Below are 16598 nucleotides of genomic sequence, written 5' to 3'. Positions count from 1 at the left end.
GCTCCTCGGTCTAGCCTTCGTTCTCCCTCAGGATCACCAGTCTCCCAGGAAATTGGAGGTGGAAATTCTGGCTTTGATGTTAGTCGCCATATCGCTCTTGTTCCTGTGTTTCGGGAAAATGAGGTGGATGCTTATTTCGCTATGTTTGAGAAGATTGCTACGACCTTGAGCTGGCCTAGACATTTGTGGTCACTTCTTCTGCAATGCAAGTTAGTGGGGAAGGCTCAGGAAGTTTGCTCGGCTCTGGCGATAGCACAGAGTCTAGATTATGACATTGTTAAGGCTACTGTGTTAAGGGCATATGAACTAGTACCTGAGGCTTACCGGCAGAATTTCCGGAAGCTGGTTAAAACCGCCAGCCAAACCCATGTTGAGTTTGCCCGTGAGAAAGCTTTGCTGTTTGACAAGTGGTGTGCTGCGAGTGGTGTTACCAACTTTGAGCAACTCAAGGAACTATTGCTGTTTAGAAGAATTTAAAAATTGTGTTCCTGATCGGGTAGTAGTAAACTTGAATGAACAAAAGGTAACATGTTTAGCTGAAGCTGCTACTCTTGCTGATGAATTTATTCTGACCCATAAGACTGTGTTTACCCCAACCCCTCTGCCTCGCAAACTTGGTTCCCGTCCTGTGATATCCTCTCCTTCGTCCGCTTCTTATTCACCACCTGTAGAGAAGAGAGTGTTTCTATTGCCACGAGGTGGGTCACATCATTTCTGTTTGTCCCGCTCTTAAACGTAAAGAGACCCGTGCTGCGACCAGAAGGCTGCAGATCACGGCTCGTGTTAACAATGTGTTACCGGCAATTCAAACTGTTGAACCTACATTCCAGCCTTTTGTGTTTCCTGGTTCTGTGTCGCTCAGTGAAGACAAGATACATCACCCGGTAACTATCCTACGGGATACGGGAGCGGCCCAGTCTTTCTTAATTGAAGGAATTTTACCATTAGATAATACCACTTACTGTGGCACCGATCTATTGGTGCAAGGTATCGATCTGTGTGTGGCTGCGGTTCCTTTGCATACTGTGTATTTATGTACTCCTGACTTCTCTGGACTTGTGCGTGTTGCGGTCCAGCCCCAGCTACCTGTTCCAGGGGTCACGTTCATTCTGGGGAATGACATTGCGGGGAAGAGGATCGTTCCCCTTCCTGAAGTTGCCCCAGAGCCGGAGATCTGCGCAGATGATGTTGTGGCGGATCTGCCCCAGGTGTTCCCGGCTTGTGTGTTGACACGGGCCCAGCAGTGCAAGTTCGCCGACGTTCAGCTGGCTGAGACATTTATGTCCGACCCAACACCTCCTTCGACTTGTGACTCTGAATCCCTGGTCCCCGTGAAACCTGCTGTGTCCCCTGAGGTCCCTTCCACTACGGACGCTCTGACCAAGGCACAGGCGGAGGATTTGTCCTTAGAAGCTTGTCGTACCTCCGCTGTGAACAAGGAAGAGTTAAAGAACCACCCACAGCATATTTCTACCGCAACCAGGTATTAATGAGGAAATGGACCCCTCCGGACTCACCTTTTGAGTGGGCTACTGTATTTCAGGTGGTAGTCCCTGGGTTATATCGGGATTATGTGTTGTCCCTCGCTCATGACCACCCGTGTTCGGGGCATCTTGGAATTAGAAAAACCTTAAATCGACTCTTAGCATATTTTTTTTGGCCGGGTGTTAATACGGACGTGAAGAAATATTGTAAAACCTGTCGTGTGTGTCAGCTGGTAGGTAAACCGAACCAAGCTATTGTACCGGTTCCATTACATCCGGTACCAGCTATTGACGAACCTTTTGAGCGTGTGTTGATTGATTGCGTAGGTCCATTGCCAAAACCTCGTTCGGGTAACATGTATTTGTTCACCCTCATGTGTGCCGCCACTCGTTTCCCGGAAGCTAATCCTGTCCGTAGTCTCCGGACCCCCGTCATAGTAAAGCAGTTAATCAAGTTCTTCACTACTTTCGGGCTTCCTAAGTGTGTGCAATCAGACCAAGGCACGAACTTCATGTCGAAGTTATTCGCACAAGTTGTTCGCGAGCTAGGAATACGTCATACCGTCTCCAGCGCCTATCACCCTGAGAGCCAAGGGGCACTGGAACGAATCCATCAAACATTCAAAAATATGCTTTGTACCTTTTGTTTAGATGCAGGGAGAGAGTGGGATGAGGGAGTGCCCCTTCTACTTTTTGCAATACGCGATGCTGTCCAAGAATCGACTGGGTTTAGTCCTGCTGGACTCGTCTTTGGCCACACTGTTCGAGGTCCCCTGAAGGCGTTACAGGAGCAGTGGTTATCCCCCGATGCGTCCTCCTCTACACAAGATGTGTCCAAGTTTGTGAAATCCCCGCTCCTGTGGGTGTCATGTCTCTCAGTAAGTACTCGCCAGAGACTGATGACTTGCACCTCGGTAGGAATTGTCTCCCCTGTGCTCGCCTTCCTAACTCAGAGGCTCTGCAAAACCTTACGTCCCGGCGCAGCCACTTACCTGGGTCAGCCCAAGCTGACATTTTGTCCCTAGTAGATCGCTTCCGACCCCTGTTTGCTGATACCCCTTCGCGTACCCCTGCTGGGGAACATGATATTGACGTTGGTGATCGCGCTCCCGTTAAGCAGCATCCCTACCGGGTCAACCCCCGGAAGAGAGCTTTATCATCTCGAGAGACCGCTTACCTGGTAGAGACGGGTCTTGCTGTTCCCAGCAATAGTCCTTGGTGTTCCCAACATAAGTAGTAGGCCTAATGAGCAGCTGTTCTGTTCTTTTGTTGTTCAGTGTTGTTTTAATATGTGCTGCATTGGGAATGTCGCAAATGCTCTTTAATGATGCTGTTATTAGGAATAGCATATATTCTTTTATTAAGAAAAGCACATAATTAAGCTGGCCTTATGGTTTTCAGCTGTGAAAGCTTTAAGAAGGTATAACAACATTATAAATAAAAGTTGAATTTGAAAAGATAAAGTCTCACCGTGTGCTCTAATGGTTTGTACTGTGGTAATTTAAGTATACATGTCTAAAAATGCTGTCCTGTTAATATTGTAGTTCATCTGTGAATGAGGGAGGCATATACAGGTTTTTTTTTCAATACTGATATGTGTTTTTCTAGTCAATAGCAAAAGTAGATGCATCTAATGTGAAGCCTCAATCTGTTCTGTTCAGTTTGAATAGACCTGTTATAGAACATGTGTACAAACCCACCTACAACCCATATTTCAACCTGTATTGGCCCCATTTAGTACCTACATAAATCTTAAGTCTTCTACTGAAATTGCCTGTGTTGACCAGTTGGAGCTCACCTAACACCTAGCGTGAAACCCTCTTGCAGTCCTTACTTCAGACCATGTTGTCCCCATATAGCACCCACATGGAACTTGAAGCTGGGCTCGAGATGGGTCTTATGTACGTTGCCCAGTTGGGGCCCACCTGTACCCCAGTGAAATACTGTTTGAAACCCACATGGGCAATTGTCATGGGGCCAAAATGAAACCTGCGGACAATCCCACGTGGGGCCCATTGGGCAATTCCAAATGGGGCCCACTTTTCAACCCACTTTGTACCCATATGGGCCTCACATACAAATGTTGGCTGGGATGTAGCAAGCACAGGTTGAGTTTTGACCTCTTCAAACAAATGCATGCTCTAGACAGATCGGAAAAAAAAGCATAATAAGTTAAAATCTGGAATAAAAAAACACAAATAGGATCTGACAAGATGTTACACAATATCATAAAAATATATAACCTAGTTTGACATGAAGATGTGGTGTTTCAGAGAAACCACTTGTGCGCCGTCCAGTATTTAGGTAGCCAGTGGGTACAAGTCAGTGAGTTGTGACTGCTCTATTACTTTAACTAGGCTTGTGGACTTGAAACATCTTAAATGCTTACAGTACCATGCACCTTGTAATTTTAATACAAATACCAAGCTGTTGTGAACAATAATGATTTGTACTATTTTGGCAAAGTCGGGCAACCCACCAGTACAGCCATATACCAACAAAAATTCTGCCGCCTTTGTCAACTGAACAGCTGTCTCTTCAAGAAATTTCTGTATAAAAAAATTCTGTATGTTCTCATTTACAACATCTAATGGAACTCTTGAAATCTTCAATACAGAGACTGCAGGTTTTTTTACATTTTAACCATGGACATAGTATGCCATCATGGACTGGTGTTTTTTTGCCATTGACTGCAAAATGTTACGATAGCAGCCAGTCTGTCTCATTATCTTCTTAAAGAAGCGGTGCTTGGCTTCAAACCACATTGTCCATAAGGACACTAGTGGGCCAAATGCTTTAATGAGCTGTGGGTAATGTTCTATAAAATGCTGTTTTGGAATCAATTTATCTGCTGGAAAAACACTGCAAAATCTATATTTATGCTCAGCAATCAGGCTATCAAGGTATCCATTACTTTCATCTGTGAGGACAGGACACATTATCAATTCAACTACATCTTTTAGTGTCATCAGCAACTGCCATGCCTGTTCATCTTCTGGAACTTTGGGGCCCACCATAAGTGGAAGCAGCCTCAGCAGGCTCCAATTTTCATGTGCGTTACCACCAATGGTTATACGAGAGGCAAAGGTTGGTGGTATAGCTTGGGGATAATTTGGCTTGTCTTTCCACTGGAAATGATCCCATTAAGCTCTTCAAGACAAATATTTTTTCTTTATCAAGATATCTAAACACAAAGCCAATTCTACAGGTACAAGACCCTCAAGTAAATCATGAAGCACATCAGGTGATTACCCTGTGGTGACATGAAAATGACTTAATCTTTGAGTAATTGCAGAATGCCTTTTAACTCCATGGCTAGGCGTCTTACTAGCCAATGCTGCTTCAACATCCAACTGGTGTAGCTGTTTTGTTCTACCAGGGAACGCTCCTGACCTGACCTCAAGTTCCTGAAACTGGGATCGCTCTCCCATGCAAAATCGGCAAACGTACAACCCGCTGAAACTTTCAACAAACCCCCCAACTGAATGGGCACCAAGGTTATCAGCAATCACAGAAAATATTAGTATATATAAAGTATATTGATGACAGTGGGCCTTAATACTGATAGCACATCAGCCAACACCCAGTAGACAGCTGTTACCTTGTGCTTCTTGCGAGAGGTTCCTAAGGGATTACAAATTTCAAAATCATCAGAGTAGAGAAGAAGTGAAAGTCTAAACTCCTCTGTAGACTGAAATTTGTTTTCCTTGAAGTGGAAACCATCATGAAAACTGGTATACCAGTGACTTGAAGAACCACAATGGCTCGCAGTCAACACGTTCATTTGAATGTCATATTTTGTTAAAATTTGTGACAAGGATTGCAAAATTGGTACATATTGGAATGTCTTTCCCTCTTTTGCATCAAGTATATATTCTACTGATTCAATAACACAGAAATGTTCCTATATGTTCCTTATACTTCCTATAAGTATCTGCAGTGTAATGTAAGCAATAAGGAGCCTATTTGATCAACTATGATTTTACCCAAATCCTCACCCTCTTTGGCAAGTGTTTCAACAGAAGTAGCTTCACTTTCATCTACCAACGAACTATCTTCTGTTGCCTGACTTGTCTGAATTACAGTATGTTTAAAATTCTCAATACAGTGAGGATTATGCTTTCTACTTTTATGTGATGCAAAAGTTGAATATACATTAGTACTGTAGTCACAATCTTTAAAAACACAATGAACAGTTTCATACTTTTTCAGATGAGCTCAAAGGTGTTCAAAATATTGCCTCTCTGTGAAAACTACACGAATTATATACATGACATGAAAAGGAAACAAGCTGCCCTGTCTGTTCAGTCTGTGTATGATCTCTAGACAAATAGGTGCACACCAACTTTTAAATGAACAAGGACAATCTGTGTACAAACAGGGTAGTGACCGCCTTGACCAGCAAGTAAATGTTCCAATCTATAATGCCTTAATAGCTCTAAAGGCTTTGATGTCCTAAAATTGCAATTTTTGCATGACCATATCATTTTAATGAGGCCTACTGTTTCTCCCTGATGACCTCTGCCTGGAAACCTGTCCTCCCTAGACCTCAACTGTCCTGTCCAGTGAGTAAGGCCACCATGTAAATGAAAATCCTGCAGCCTATCCTGGCTTGACACAATAACAACCTGCCGCTGGGCTGTTCTGGTTCCTGTTGATAAAACCATATACTTTATTTTAATAACATTTATTTAAAAAACACTTATTGAGTAATAAAAATGACTGAATTGACTTGCACGAAGGGCTTTCCGTTGACTGCTCAATTAAGTTAAATGTAATATCAAAAGCAGCAAAATAAAGAAAATGAGTAGAAAATTGTATACTGTAAATAATTGTGCTTTAGGTGGCATATTAGGTTAGCAAGATTAATTTTACATTTCATTTAAACCCATCAATATTTGTTCTATACATTGCTTTAGACGATGAAATCTCTTGTTGTCAACTTATACTATATTCAAACCATCAAAATGCACATGGGCACAATTATTATTTCAAAATAAAAGGTAATAACTTAAGCCAGGGAGTGTCCAGGCGCGCAGCTTCTTCCAACAGATTCGACCGCCAAACTTCAGATTTGTGATGAAAACGTGGGTATCTAAAACGCACACCGCGTTTGAATCCTCACATGCGTATTTGGACGTCAATATTGCGCATATGCCGATTCAAATGTGGCATTCATTTTTAAGATTACAATTTACTTAGTATTTCTGTGTTTATTTACAGTGACAATAAAATAAACAGTATGAAAATATATAGCAAAGCTTACTATTTGCATACAGTTCACTTATTAAGTGGATAAAATGTGTACATATTCAGAAATTCTAGTTCTTACTGAATCTTAATTTTACAATGTGGAAATTAAACAGTTAATTTAATAAATTTTACTACACCACAAAGTTTTTCAGAGTAGGTTAATGATCATAAGTTCTGCTAGAGACTGTAGGCAGCAGATTTCATCTGATAAACTGATTTTTTGTGGAGCTGGTCATGCCTTAGGAAGATTAGGAAGAACGTACCAGAACAAAAGTGATATTAATAATGTACTACAGCTACTTCAGATGTGCATAACTGGAAAAAGTCTATGTCAATAAAAATCAGTAAATGCAAAAATGTGCACATTTTCAACACGTGTGAACACATGGAGATCGCACTAAATAAGATCTCAAACGTGCTTCAAGTCACCCTAGCATTGAAACTGAGGGCTGCCATCTGCAGAAAGAGATGACTCTGCAGTCATGGGATTTATCAGGAATGGAGATGAGAGGGAATACAGGAAGATGATGGACAGATTTGTCAATCGGTGTGAGCTGAATCTGATGCAGCTCAGCATCATTAATACGAAAGAGGTGGACCTGAAATGACCACAATCCCCAATTAACACCTGTCAATTACAGTTGGGGACAGGAAGTGGAGACTTTACAGGACAATTACCTAGGGGTGCACATTGACAGCAAGCTGGACTGGTCAAAGAACTCACTTGCATATAAGAAGGGTCAGAGTAGGCTATTTTTGTTACGCAGACTCAGATGCTTTGAGATCTGCAACACCACGCTGCAGATGTTCTGAGACCGTAGTGGCCAATGCCATCTTGTATACTGCGACATGCCGGGAGAGCAGTATGAAGGTGGCAGACACATAGAGGCTTAACAAAATGGCTGTATGGTTGACAAGAAACTGGACACCTGGGAAACTGTGGTTGACTGTAGAATGCTGTTCAGATTTTAGTCTATTATTGAAAATTCTGATCACTCACTTCACGGGGTTGTGGTTAGACAGAGAAGCATCTTCAACTGCAGACTGACTACCATGAAGTGTGCCACAGGAAATCCTTCCTCCCCACCACCAACAGAATCCTCTGAATGTCACTTATCCAAAAATTGAAACAGTTATTTAGCCCCCTTCATTACTATGTCTTTCGGTATGTTCCTATATACTTCTAAGTTTGAGCAATAACTGGTCTGCTGCTGGTAATTCGTGTAGTAACTTCTGCAGTCTTGCTGATTATGCAAAACTACAGCATGTGCAATATTAATAACACTGTGTTATAATACTAGGTAACTAGGTGTTACTTAGAGGTATACTGTACTTTATTTGATACCTGTTCTGTTTTCTTACATTTAAGAATTTATTTAATTCTCTTTTAACTTCTGTTTTGTCATACTACTTCCCTTCCAGCTTTATAGTGTTCGTTGTGCCTACTGGTGTCTGACTGTCTGTACAGTTGTAGCATAAGCAATTTTCTCATGGGATCAATAAAGTTTTTTTCTGATTCTGAATACTGGGATGATCTTTGTGTTTATTTCCATACTGCTCACCCATAAAAGGGTAAGAAATAAATGGAACGTTGAACAGAATTAAAGGAAACTGAATGGAGGATTACCCCATTACAAGGCTCTCACATATACAAAGCATAAGTAAGGAAAGGCACCCATCCAGTTCACCTCTATACCATGCGTATACCATCGTAGCAGGTAACCTATATATAGAGAAAATGCACCCTGACCTAGCCCTCCACACTTTGCCTACTGAATCTACAGCCATTTCAGAACTACTAAAATAAAGATACATAACATAAAACCTAAACAGTAGCAAAACTCTGATTGAACTATTAACGGAACTGTTCAGACTAACTGTGCATTTCATGATGCTAGAAAACCATATAAATTACTATAAAATATTATCAAAGAAACGCATATTTCAAAGAATTCATAAAATTGCATTTCATTACATTCACAAGATGTGAAGGACTTTCTAGGATTATGACCAAATTAATTAATACTACAAAAATACCCAAGTCATATTTCAATTTAAAATGTGTGTAATTTTGCAATGTTACACACATTATACAAATGGATCTCAATTTCTACTTGTACGTCCATAACTGAAACCATTCATATACCACCATATCAAAATCTTTGATATCTTTGCAATGCAAACTTTAAATGTGTTGTGTTTTAAATTGTGCTTTATGTTGAGTTATCCTGAAAACCAAATTCCCAATTCCTCATTTTCTCTAGAAGGGAAAATGGGTTTACATAATATAACACCCACATATTTCTTATTAGAGGTACATTTTGATATCCAATTTAAATCTAAATGTGAAAATAGCAACAAAACAGCTGATATACTTTTTTCTTATATCTTTAAAAAGTATAAAAATGACATAAATGACGGTAAAGAGCATTTTTAAAAGGATACTTTATAAGTGCCCATGAAGGAGTAAAGTTGAGAGCCCAAATTATTCGACTCTGCATTGCTCGATCTGATACATTAATCAGGGCAAGCGCAATGGGCCTCAGGCACAGCATAATTCGGGGGAATCCCTTCTGAAAAACTGCTGACTATTTCACTTCCTATACAACACAGGTGATTCAGGGACCCTAAGCAACCACCTGCTCAGCCAATAGTAAAAGGCTCCCCTAACCTTAACCAATCAGGCCAAGCTGCATGAAATGATGTAGTGGCAAGTGATAATTCCCAGAACTGAAATCTGATACATATACATGTTGTATTTTTAGGTAATACACATAAATTAGAAGTGAACTTCTGTGGCCTCCTCGTGGAGGATCTCGATCATCTTCTGGACAACTGTCAAGTCAGCAGTCTTCCCCATGACTGTGACTGCGTGTACTGAACTAGACTAAGAGATAGACAATATTTATACTGTTTTAATAGCAATTTAAGTCAAAATGAGATATTCTATTATTCTGAGATGTTTTTATTTACATTGTGTGAGCTGTAGGCCATAATCATCAAAATGAAAATGGAAAAATGCTTGAAACATTTTAGTTTGCGTGTAATGAGTCTATATTATAATACATTTTCACTTTCTTAAATTGTTCCCACAATATTCAATTTTTTTTAAGATGCACCTCTGCAAGATCTCTCATTTTCTAATAACTCATGGATCATGGCAATTATTGGCAATTCCAAAATATGTTCAAAAGAAACCATGGTAACAACACTTACGATTCTATTTGAGTTCCAATTTTCACCGGAGAAAGGGAAGTTTGTCCCAAATCTTGCTGCTGTATTCATACCACTACACCATAAGGAAGGAAACTCCATTCAGCTGAGAGCAGCTACAAACAGAGTGCACTCCATGATGGAGTGGGAGCAGGGAGGGTTTTATTTGAAAAAGCCCTAATTTTCTCCCTGCAACCGTTTTGCCACAAATAAATATAAATGAAGTTCACCACGCAATTTTTTGAAGAAAAAAAAAACAATAGCTCACATAAAAGTAAAGAATTTTAAATAGATCATTTGACCAAAAACAACAACGTTCAACAGAAAGATCAAGACATCCAAACCTGGCATTAAGGAAAATACTAATACCTGTGGTGTCAAGCACTTCATAACAGTGCATCCCAAACAAGCCCTTGGGAACGTTTCTGCTTCCTTCCAACCCCCAGGGAATTGAGAGACAGCAAAATCATGAACCATCTGCGGGTTCCCAAGGACTGGTTTGAGAAACACTGCTTTATAAAACACTACTGACACACTGACAGAAAGGACTTTCAGCTAAATTTGAGAACGTAAAAAAAAGATAAAGATTTTATGTTAAGCATTTATCATAAATCAACAATGAATTATACAAATGGATCTCAATTTCTACTTGTACGTCCATAACTGAAACCATTCATATACCACCATATCAAAAAGCTTTGTGTGCCAAAAGTTCAGCATGAACTGTACGAGATTCTGAAATAGTTCATCAGATAGCTTCTGTCCCAGGTAGTCATTTAATAATTGTGTGTCAGATTAAGACGCAGCTACTATTCAGCAATAAAAAGTTATATGTACACTGGACATTACTGATATCTTTGCAGTTTATTTTAAATATCTGTAAATTACTTTTTACGTTAAAAAATGCCTTAAACAAATTCTTGGCAAGTGCAGCCTATGTGCCAATCCATCTTATGCATCATTCAGTAGAGTTTAGGTCTTCTCTGTATGTGCTGTCAAATCTCTCCCTGTGCATGTTGCATATAGTGGATGTGCAAGTCTAATTCCCGCGGTAAAGTATGTCCACAGATCATGCACTGGAGAAGGCGGTTTGGGGAAAATGGCAAAGAGGTGGGAGGGTGGATTCCATGAGGGTCACGGAGTTCAGATCGCTGCACTGCGGGTAAAGTCCGGGGACCTGCATGCTCCTCAGAGAGCGGAGTCTTTTGGGTGAGGTAGCTATTTTGAGGGTGCATGCACGCGCTGAATGCATCTGAATAACAAGACTGGAGGGGGAAGGCAATCTGAGGGGGAGCAGAGGGGAAGGGGGTGGCTGGCTTAGGAGTAACTTGGTAGTCTTTTGCTACTAGATGCTGCTGCCCTTTGTTTGCAGGTTTTTCCGGCAGACTTTTGGCACAGGACACAACTGGTGATGTTTGGAGCCCCCAGGTTGCAGTGCCATCCCCACAGTGAGGCTGACAATCCTGATAACATGCTGTAGTTTTGCTCCCAGATGCTAACATTGATGTACCGGCCCACCTGAAAGGCTGTTGCTGCTTTTGGCTAATATCCGAATTGTCTGATGAGGTAAGAGTTTGGAGTTGAGCAGACTTTGCCTGCAAGCTCCATGTGGACGTGTCTTTAACCTTATGCGGGTCCTCATGCTGAGCTGCAGGTTGGCTCACAGCTGTTGGAGTGGAAGTAATTGACCAGCCCACGAGTTGTTGCTGGCTTTGCCCAGGTTTTTCTGATGAATTCTCTGGTACTTTTGGAGGAGTACTGAATTCCCACACAGCAGTTCCTTCACTGCATCGAGGATGGGCTTCCTCATACTGGACTGTGGTTTGGCCTGGTGTAGATGGTGGTTGACTAGTCCAACTCAAAGCCTGTTGCTGCTGCTGCAACTCTTTCTGTTGCTTCAGTTCCTCCCCAGGTGGGTCCAGGGGCACAGGCTTCTGTGATGGAATTGCAGATGCCTGGGTTCCCCATACAGAAGCTCCATCTGCTTGATGGGAATGGGTCTCACTGTACTGAACTGCAACTTGATTGCCTTGGCTTGATGGAGGTGAACTGATCCAGCCTGACGGCGGCTGTTGGGTGACAACTGGCCTCCCTCCTACTTCTGACTGCCATTGCGGCTGCTGCCGCCACTGGGGTTCAAAAAATGTCGGCGAAGGATGATGGGATGCTTTTTCTAGCCATTCCTGTCCTACAGGTAGCCGACCTAAATATGTTGCCGAGTGATCAGGCATTTCAGTGCCCTCCCCTCCTGCCCACCGGGGCCAGCCTGAAGCCCACCTGTTCCCTCTTCTGCCCCTAGACCCTCTGCCCCTTCCTCTTCCTCTCTGGGGTGCCAAGGACATAGAGAGCGGCTGGTTGAGTCCTTGACGTTTGCGAGCATGGATCTTCTGGTGCACTAGCAAGCTACTTAACCAGGGAAAAGACTTGTGGCATTCTGTACAGCGATGGGGCCTCTCCCCAGTGTGGGTGTTCAAGTGGTCCCGCAGCAAATACGCTAACCCAAAGCTCTTGTCACAGAGCTGGCATTTGTGAGGTTTCTCGCCAGTGTGGGAGAGCATGTGCCGCTGCAGCTCAGCCTCTTCGCTGTAGCCCTTGCGGCACTGAGTGCAGCGGTACGGCTTCTGCTGATGCAGCCTCTGGTGAGTTTTCATGTTCTGGAGGAAGGCAAAGTCCTTGCCACAATCAGGGCATTTAAAAGGCTTCTGCCCAGTGTGGATGATTAGATGCTGCTGCAGGTAGCTGCTGAACTTAAAACCCTTGCCACACACCCTGCACTGGAAAGGTTTATCCTTAGAGTGGATGCGCATGTGGAGTTCCAGCACCGATCTGTGGCGGAAGGTCTTGCCACATTCAGTGCACTTCAGCATCTTTCGATTCAACAGATCTGGCCAGCCCAGCAATGACATATCCTCACCATTGTTTGTGCTTACCCTCTCCAACACAGCCAATCCCTGTTTTGACGCTGTCCCATGACTCAACAAGTGCATCTGTAGGCTTGACAGACTGGGAAAGGTGAGGGGACATTGATGGCAGCTGTGGGCAAGGTCTTGTCGCACGTTGTTGTTGTTGTTGCTCCGCCCTCCAAATTCCTCGCTTGCCTCATGAGTCAATAAATGTGTTTTCAGGCTGGCTGATTCTGAAAAACTAAGAGGACAGAGGGGACAGACGAGGGAATTTTGCGAGGTACCACTGCTGTTTGTACTGTTGATACTTGCTCTGAGTCCCACTCTGGACCTCTGCTCTCTGTCGTGGCTCATCATATGTGTCTGCAGGCCAGCCAAATCAGGGAAGGAGAGTGGACAGCGAGGACAATCGTGCGTGAGCTTCCAGTGCTGCCTCCAGTGTGCCCTCCAGTTCTGAGTAAAGGCAAAGGCCTTTCCGCACATGGGACAGCGAAATGGTTTCTTTCCAGTGTGCAGGAACTGGTGCTGGTGGAACAGGCTAGCACATTTGAAACGCTTGCCGCAGATGCGACACTGTCGGGGCCGGTCCACTTTGTGTCTCCGCCGGTGGTCCTCCATGACGGAATGGTGCCGGAATACCATACCACATTCAGGGCACTCAAAGGGCTTTAGGGCAGCATGTGAGTGCTGGTGGATGCGGAGCATATAGCCACATGAGAAGCCTTTGTTGCACTCAAGGCAACGGAAGGGATTTTCCAGAGAGTGAGTCTGCATGTGGGCATTGATGGACACCCTGTACTGAAAATCCCGCCGGCACAGCGGACAGCGGTATGGCTTCTCAGGGGCCTGCTGGCATCGATGGCACCTCAGCTTCCCCAGCGTGAGGAAAGTTTCGGCACAGTGCTCACATTGCAAACACCTCCCTTCCCTGCTGTGGGATCTCCTCTCTAGCCCTACTGCCGCACGCTTTTCCTTATGCTCACTGCGGTGTTTAATTAGGCTGCTACGGTGTCGGAAGGTGACGCCGCATTCTTTGCAGGTCAAGGAAGCCAACTCGTCCTGGTGCGTGTGAAAGTGCCGATGAAGGTTGTAAGTCTCCCGACGAGTAAACCGCTTTCCACACTCACGGCATACCAGTCTGCTCTTGCGCTGCTTTGCATCTATCTTCCCATCCATTATGGGGCCTTCCTTCACATGAAGCTGCTTGCTTTCGCTTTTTTTTAACCTTCTCCTTTCTTGTGGCTCCAGACATCTCTGCTCCATGCCAGACATTGGTTCTTCCGCTCCTTTGTCTGTCAGATCAATCGCAGGCACTGTTCAGAGACAATAAATATGGACAATGACAACAGTGCATCTGAAAGGCTGTTATGTCACTCAACACACAGCTGGTGTTTTGACTGAGCCATGTCAAAATTGAAATCTACCTTCTAATATTAAGAAAAGTAACTAGAACTTTAAAACTAAGCAAACAAAAGTGCAAAATGTTATGAATTGTTTCAGGGACAAACATAAAAGATATAAAATCATTAGCAATATTATTGTGCAAAGTTTGGAGCAAATGGCTAAAAATTCATTAAGATATCACTGGTAGAGTTTTTGAGAGCATTCAAAACACCCTCCTAAACACAGTCCATCATAAGAACATAAGAACTATACAAACGAGAGGAGGCCATTTGGCCCATCAAGCTCGCTTGGGGAGAACTAAACTAATCGCTCAGAGTCATAACAATGCCAGAACTGTTTAGTAATCAATCAAAAAGTCCATCCATCATTCTTCCAATCATTTATCCAGTACAGGGTTGTGCATGACTCACAAGACAATGGTTAAATCAGAATGGGGGGGGGGGCTCTCGCATACAGGTATTTATGATCACAATCTTAAAGATACCGTATGTTTGTTTATCAACCTCCTGTGTTACCACTTCAGAGTAATACAAAGTAAACTAAAAAATATGATCAAAGAATTATTTTTATTTTATATCACAATTGAACATTTCATGTGCTTCAATAGTACTTGATTTAAAAAAAAAACACAACATAAAACCAAAAACATAAAATTTGAAAGTGCATTAAAATGCATTTTAATATTCATTTATAATGTCCCCGTAAAAATGCTATCTATATTTAAACCCTGGGTACAGGGGTACACCACTAGAAGGGACTATGGCAGGAAACTGGAGGAAACTCATCTCACATTAACATTATGCAAATTCCAGACACACATCCCGGTGCAGGATGTGAACCCACTATGCTGAAGTGTCGCAGAAACAGAGGTACCCTCCCTCAACACTTTCATCAAACTTAATTGATGAGGAATAGAACAGAATATAATAGAATAGAAAAGAAGCTTTATTGTCATTGTATACCATATACACAATGGGGTGCAGCTCCTATTACGTGTAATACAAAAGAGAAAAAGAAATACAAAATAATTTAAAAATTACAGAAAACAGTCATACAGATATCTGTATGTAGATTCATACGTAAAAAGAGCCAGCCATAGGAGGCAGCTAGTAAACATACATACTATGGATGAATAAGATAAATAAAAAGGATTCCTATTATTGCACTGGTTTTTGTGAGCACTAAAGACTAATATTGCACACAGATTTATTTTTAATTAGTGATCTTATGCCCCATGGCCCTTGAGTCTAAAGGTGCGTGGTTTAATGGACCTGTAGCGCCTACCAGAGGGTAGCAGAGCAACAACAAGCGTCAAGACCTTGCCCACAGCTGCCCCCATGATGATTACTGTCTACTTTTTAGATAATATTCATCAGTACTCAAAATTCCTTACCAAGTAGCTATTTAGATAACCGAAACTGCCACTTTTACACGTCATGTATTAATAAGTGCAACTAGTTCCATCAGATTTCGTCCGACATGCATCGTGCGATCTTTATTTAAATTACTCTTCCCACTCACCATCGTTCCCCTTTGCTACACTGTAGACTTTCAACTCGTCGCCCGCCTTCGATCCGTCAAAGTCTCGGGGAGTGTCGCAGTCAAACCTGGGGTGCGCATGGGCCTCCGATTCGGACCCGGTTAAATCTATCACAACAGTGGATCGCACCGGCGTTTCGCTTCCCCGGTGCTCGGTACTCTTGTCTGTTTGATTGTTACTCCAGCCGTGCATCCCAGCGGCGAAGCACCGGCGTCCATCGCCGCCTTCTCCATCGAGTCGCTGGTAAGCGTCGGGAAGACTCGGCGAGCACGGCCGGCAATCGCCGTCCCCGTCCAGCGTGCGCCCCGTCTCCTCATCGGGTGCAATGGAAGACTGCTTCTGCTCTGTCCGGGGCTCCGGTGAATGCCGAGCGGCCATGTTTAGGTCGCATTCCCCCTGCTCCCCTAAGCCAAACCGCTCACCGGGCGGTCGGTACGCCGACGTCGGACGTGACGTTTTTTTCTCATTTGTGTCGCCGCCGGAACAGAACCGGGATATATGGAAGGGTTAAATTCTTCGCTTATCAAAAAATAAAATAAAAGTATACCAACATCACACCTTGTTTACATTTATAATTGTATTGATCCTCTGAATTAAAATTAAATTAAAATGGCATTAAGGGACGCAGCAAACACACGCACGTGCACCGTTGTTTGCAGCAGTTATGAGGACATGGATGTGTGGGGTGAAATGTCATTTACTTTATCAGGTATGTGCATTCGCGACACGAATGGCTGTAGAAAACCTGGGCGTGTTTTGGAAATAAGGGGCAGCTCTGGAGGATGTAGAGAAACCTACGAA

General features: G+C 43.0%; 2 protein-coding genes across 2 annotated transcripts in view; both read right to left on the bottom strand.

Annotated features, from left to right (window-relative positions):
* The window catches only part of LOC125748303 (uncharacterized), a 74583-nt gene that overhangs the window by 55108 nt on the left and 2877 nt on the right, over window positions 1–16598 (bottom strand). The gene's annotated exons all lie outside the window — the stretch shown is intronic.
* On the bottom strand, window positions 7744–16286 carry zgc:66448 (uncharacterized protein LOC327401 homolog). Its single transcript, XM_049024246.1, has 2 exons — window positions 15779–16286; window positions 7744–14166 (listed from the first exon to the last, which is right to left on the bottom strand). The coding sequence occupies exons 1-2, from the start codon at window positions 16173–16175 to the stop codon at window positions 10946–10948; spliced, it is 3618 nt and encodes a 1205-aa protein (XP_048880203.1). The 5' UTR covers window positions 16176–16286; the 3' UTR covers window positions 7744–10945.

Source organism: Brienomyrus brachyistius, chromosome 9 (genome assembly GCF_023856365.1).
Source record: "Brienomyrus brachyistius isolate T26 chromosome 9, BBRACH_0.4, whole genome shotgun sequence".
Taxonomy (NCBI): domain Eukaryota; kingdom Metazoa; phylum Chordata; class Actinopteri; order Osteoglossiformes; family Mormyridae; genus Brienomyrus; species Brienomyrus brachyistius.
This window is presented reverse-complemented; position numbering and strand designations above follow the sequence as displayed.

Bases quoted from the DNA above. Each gene is read 5' to 3' on its own strand.
- zgc:66448 (XM_049024246.1), bottom strand. From the start codon at position 16,175: ATGGCCGCTCGGCATTCACCGGAGCCCCGGACAGAGCAGAAGCAGTCT. The intron at 14,167-15,778 runs GTGAGTGGGAAG...GTCTCTGAACAG, and splicing joins TGTAGCAAAGGGGAACGATG to TGCCTGCGATTGATCTGACA.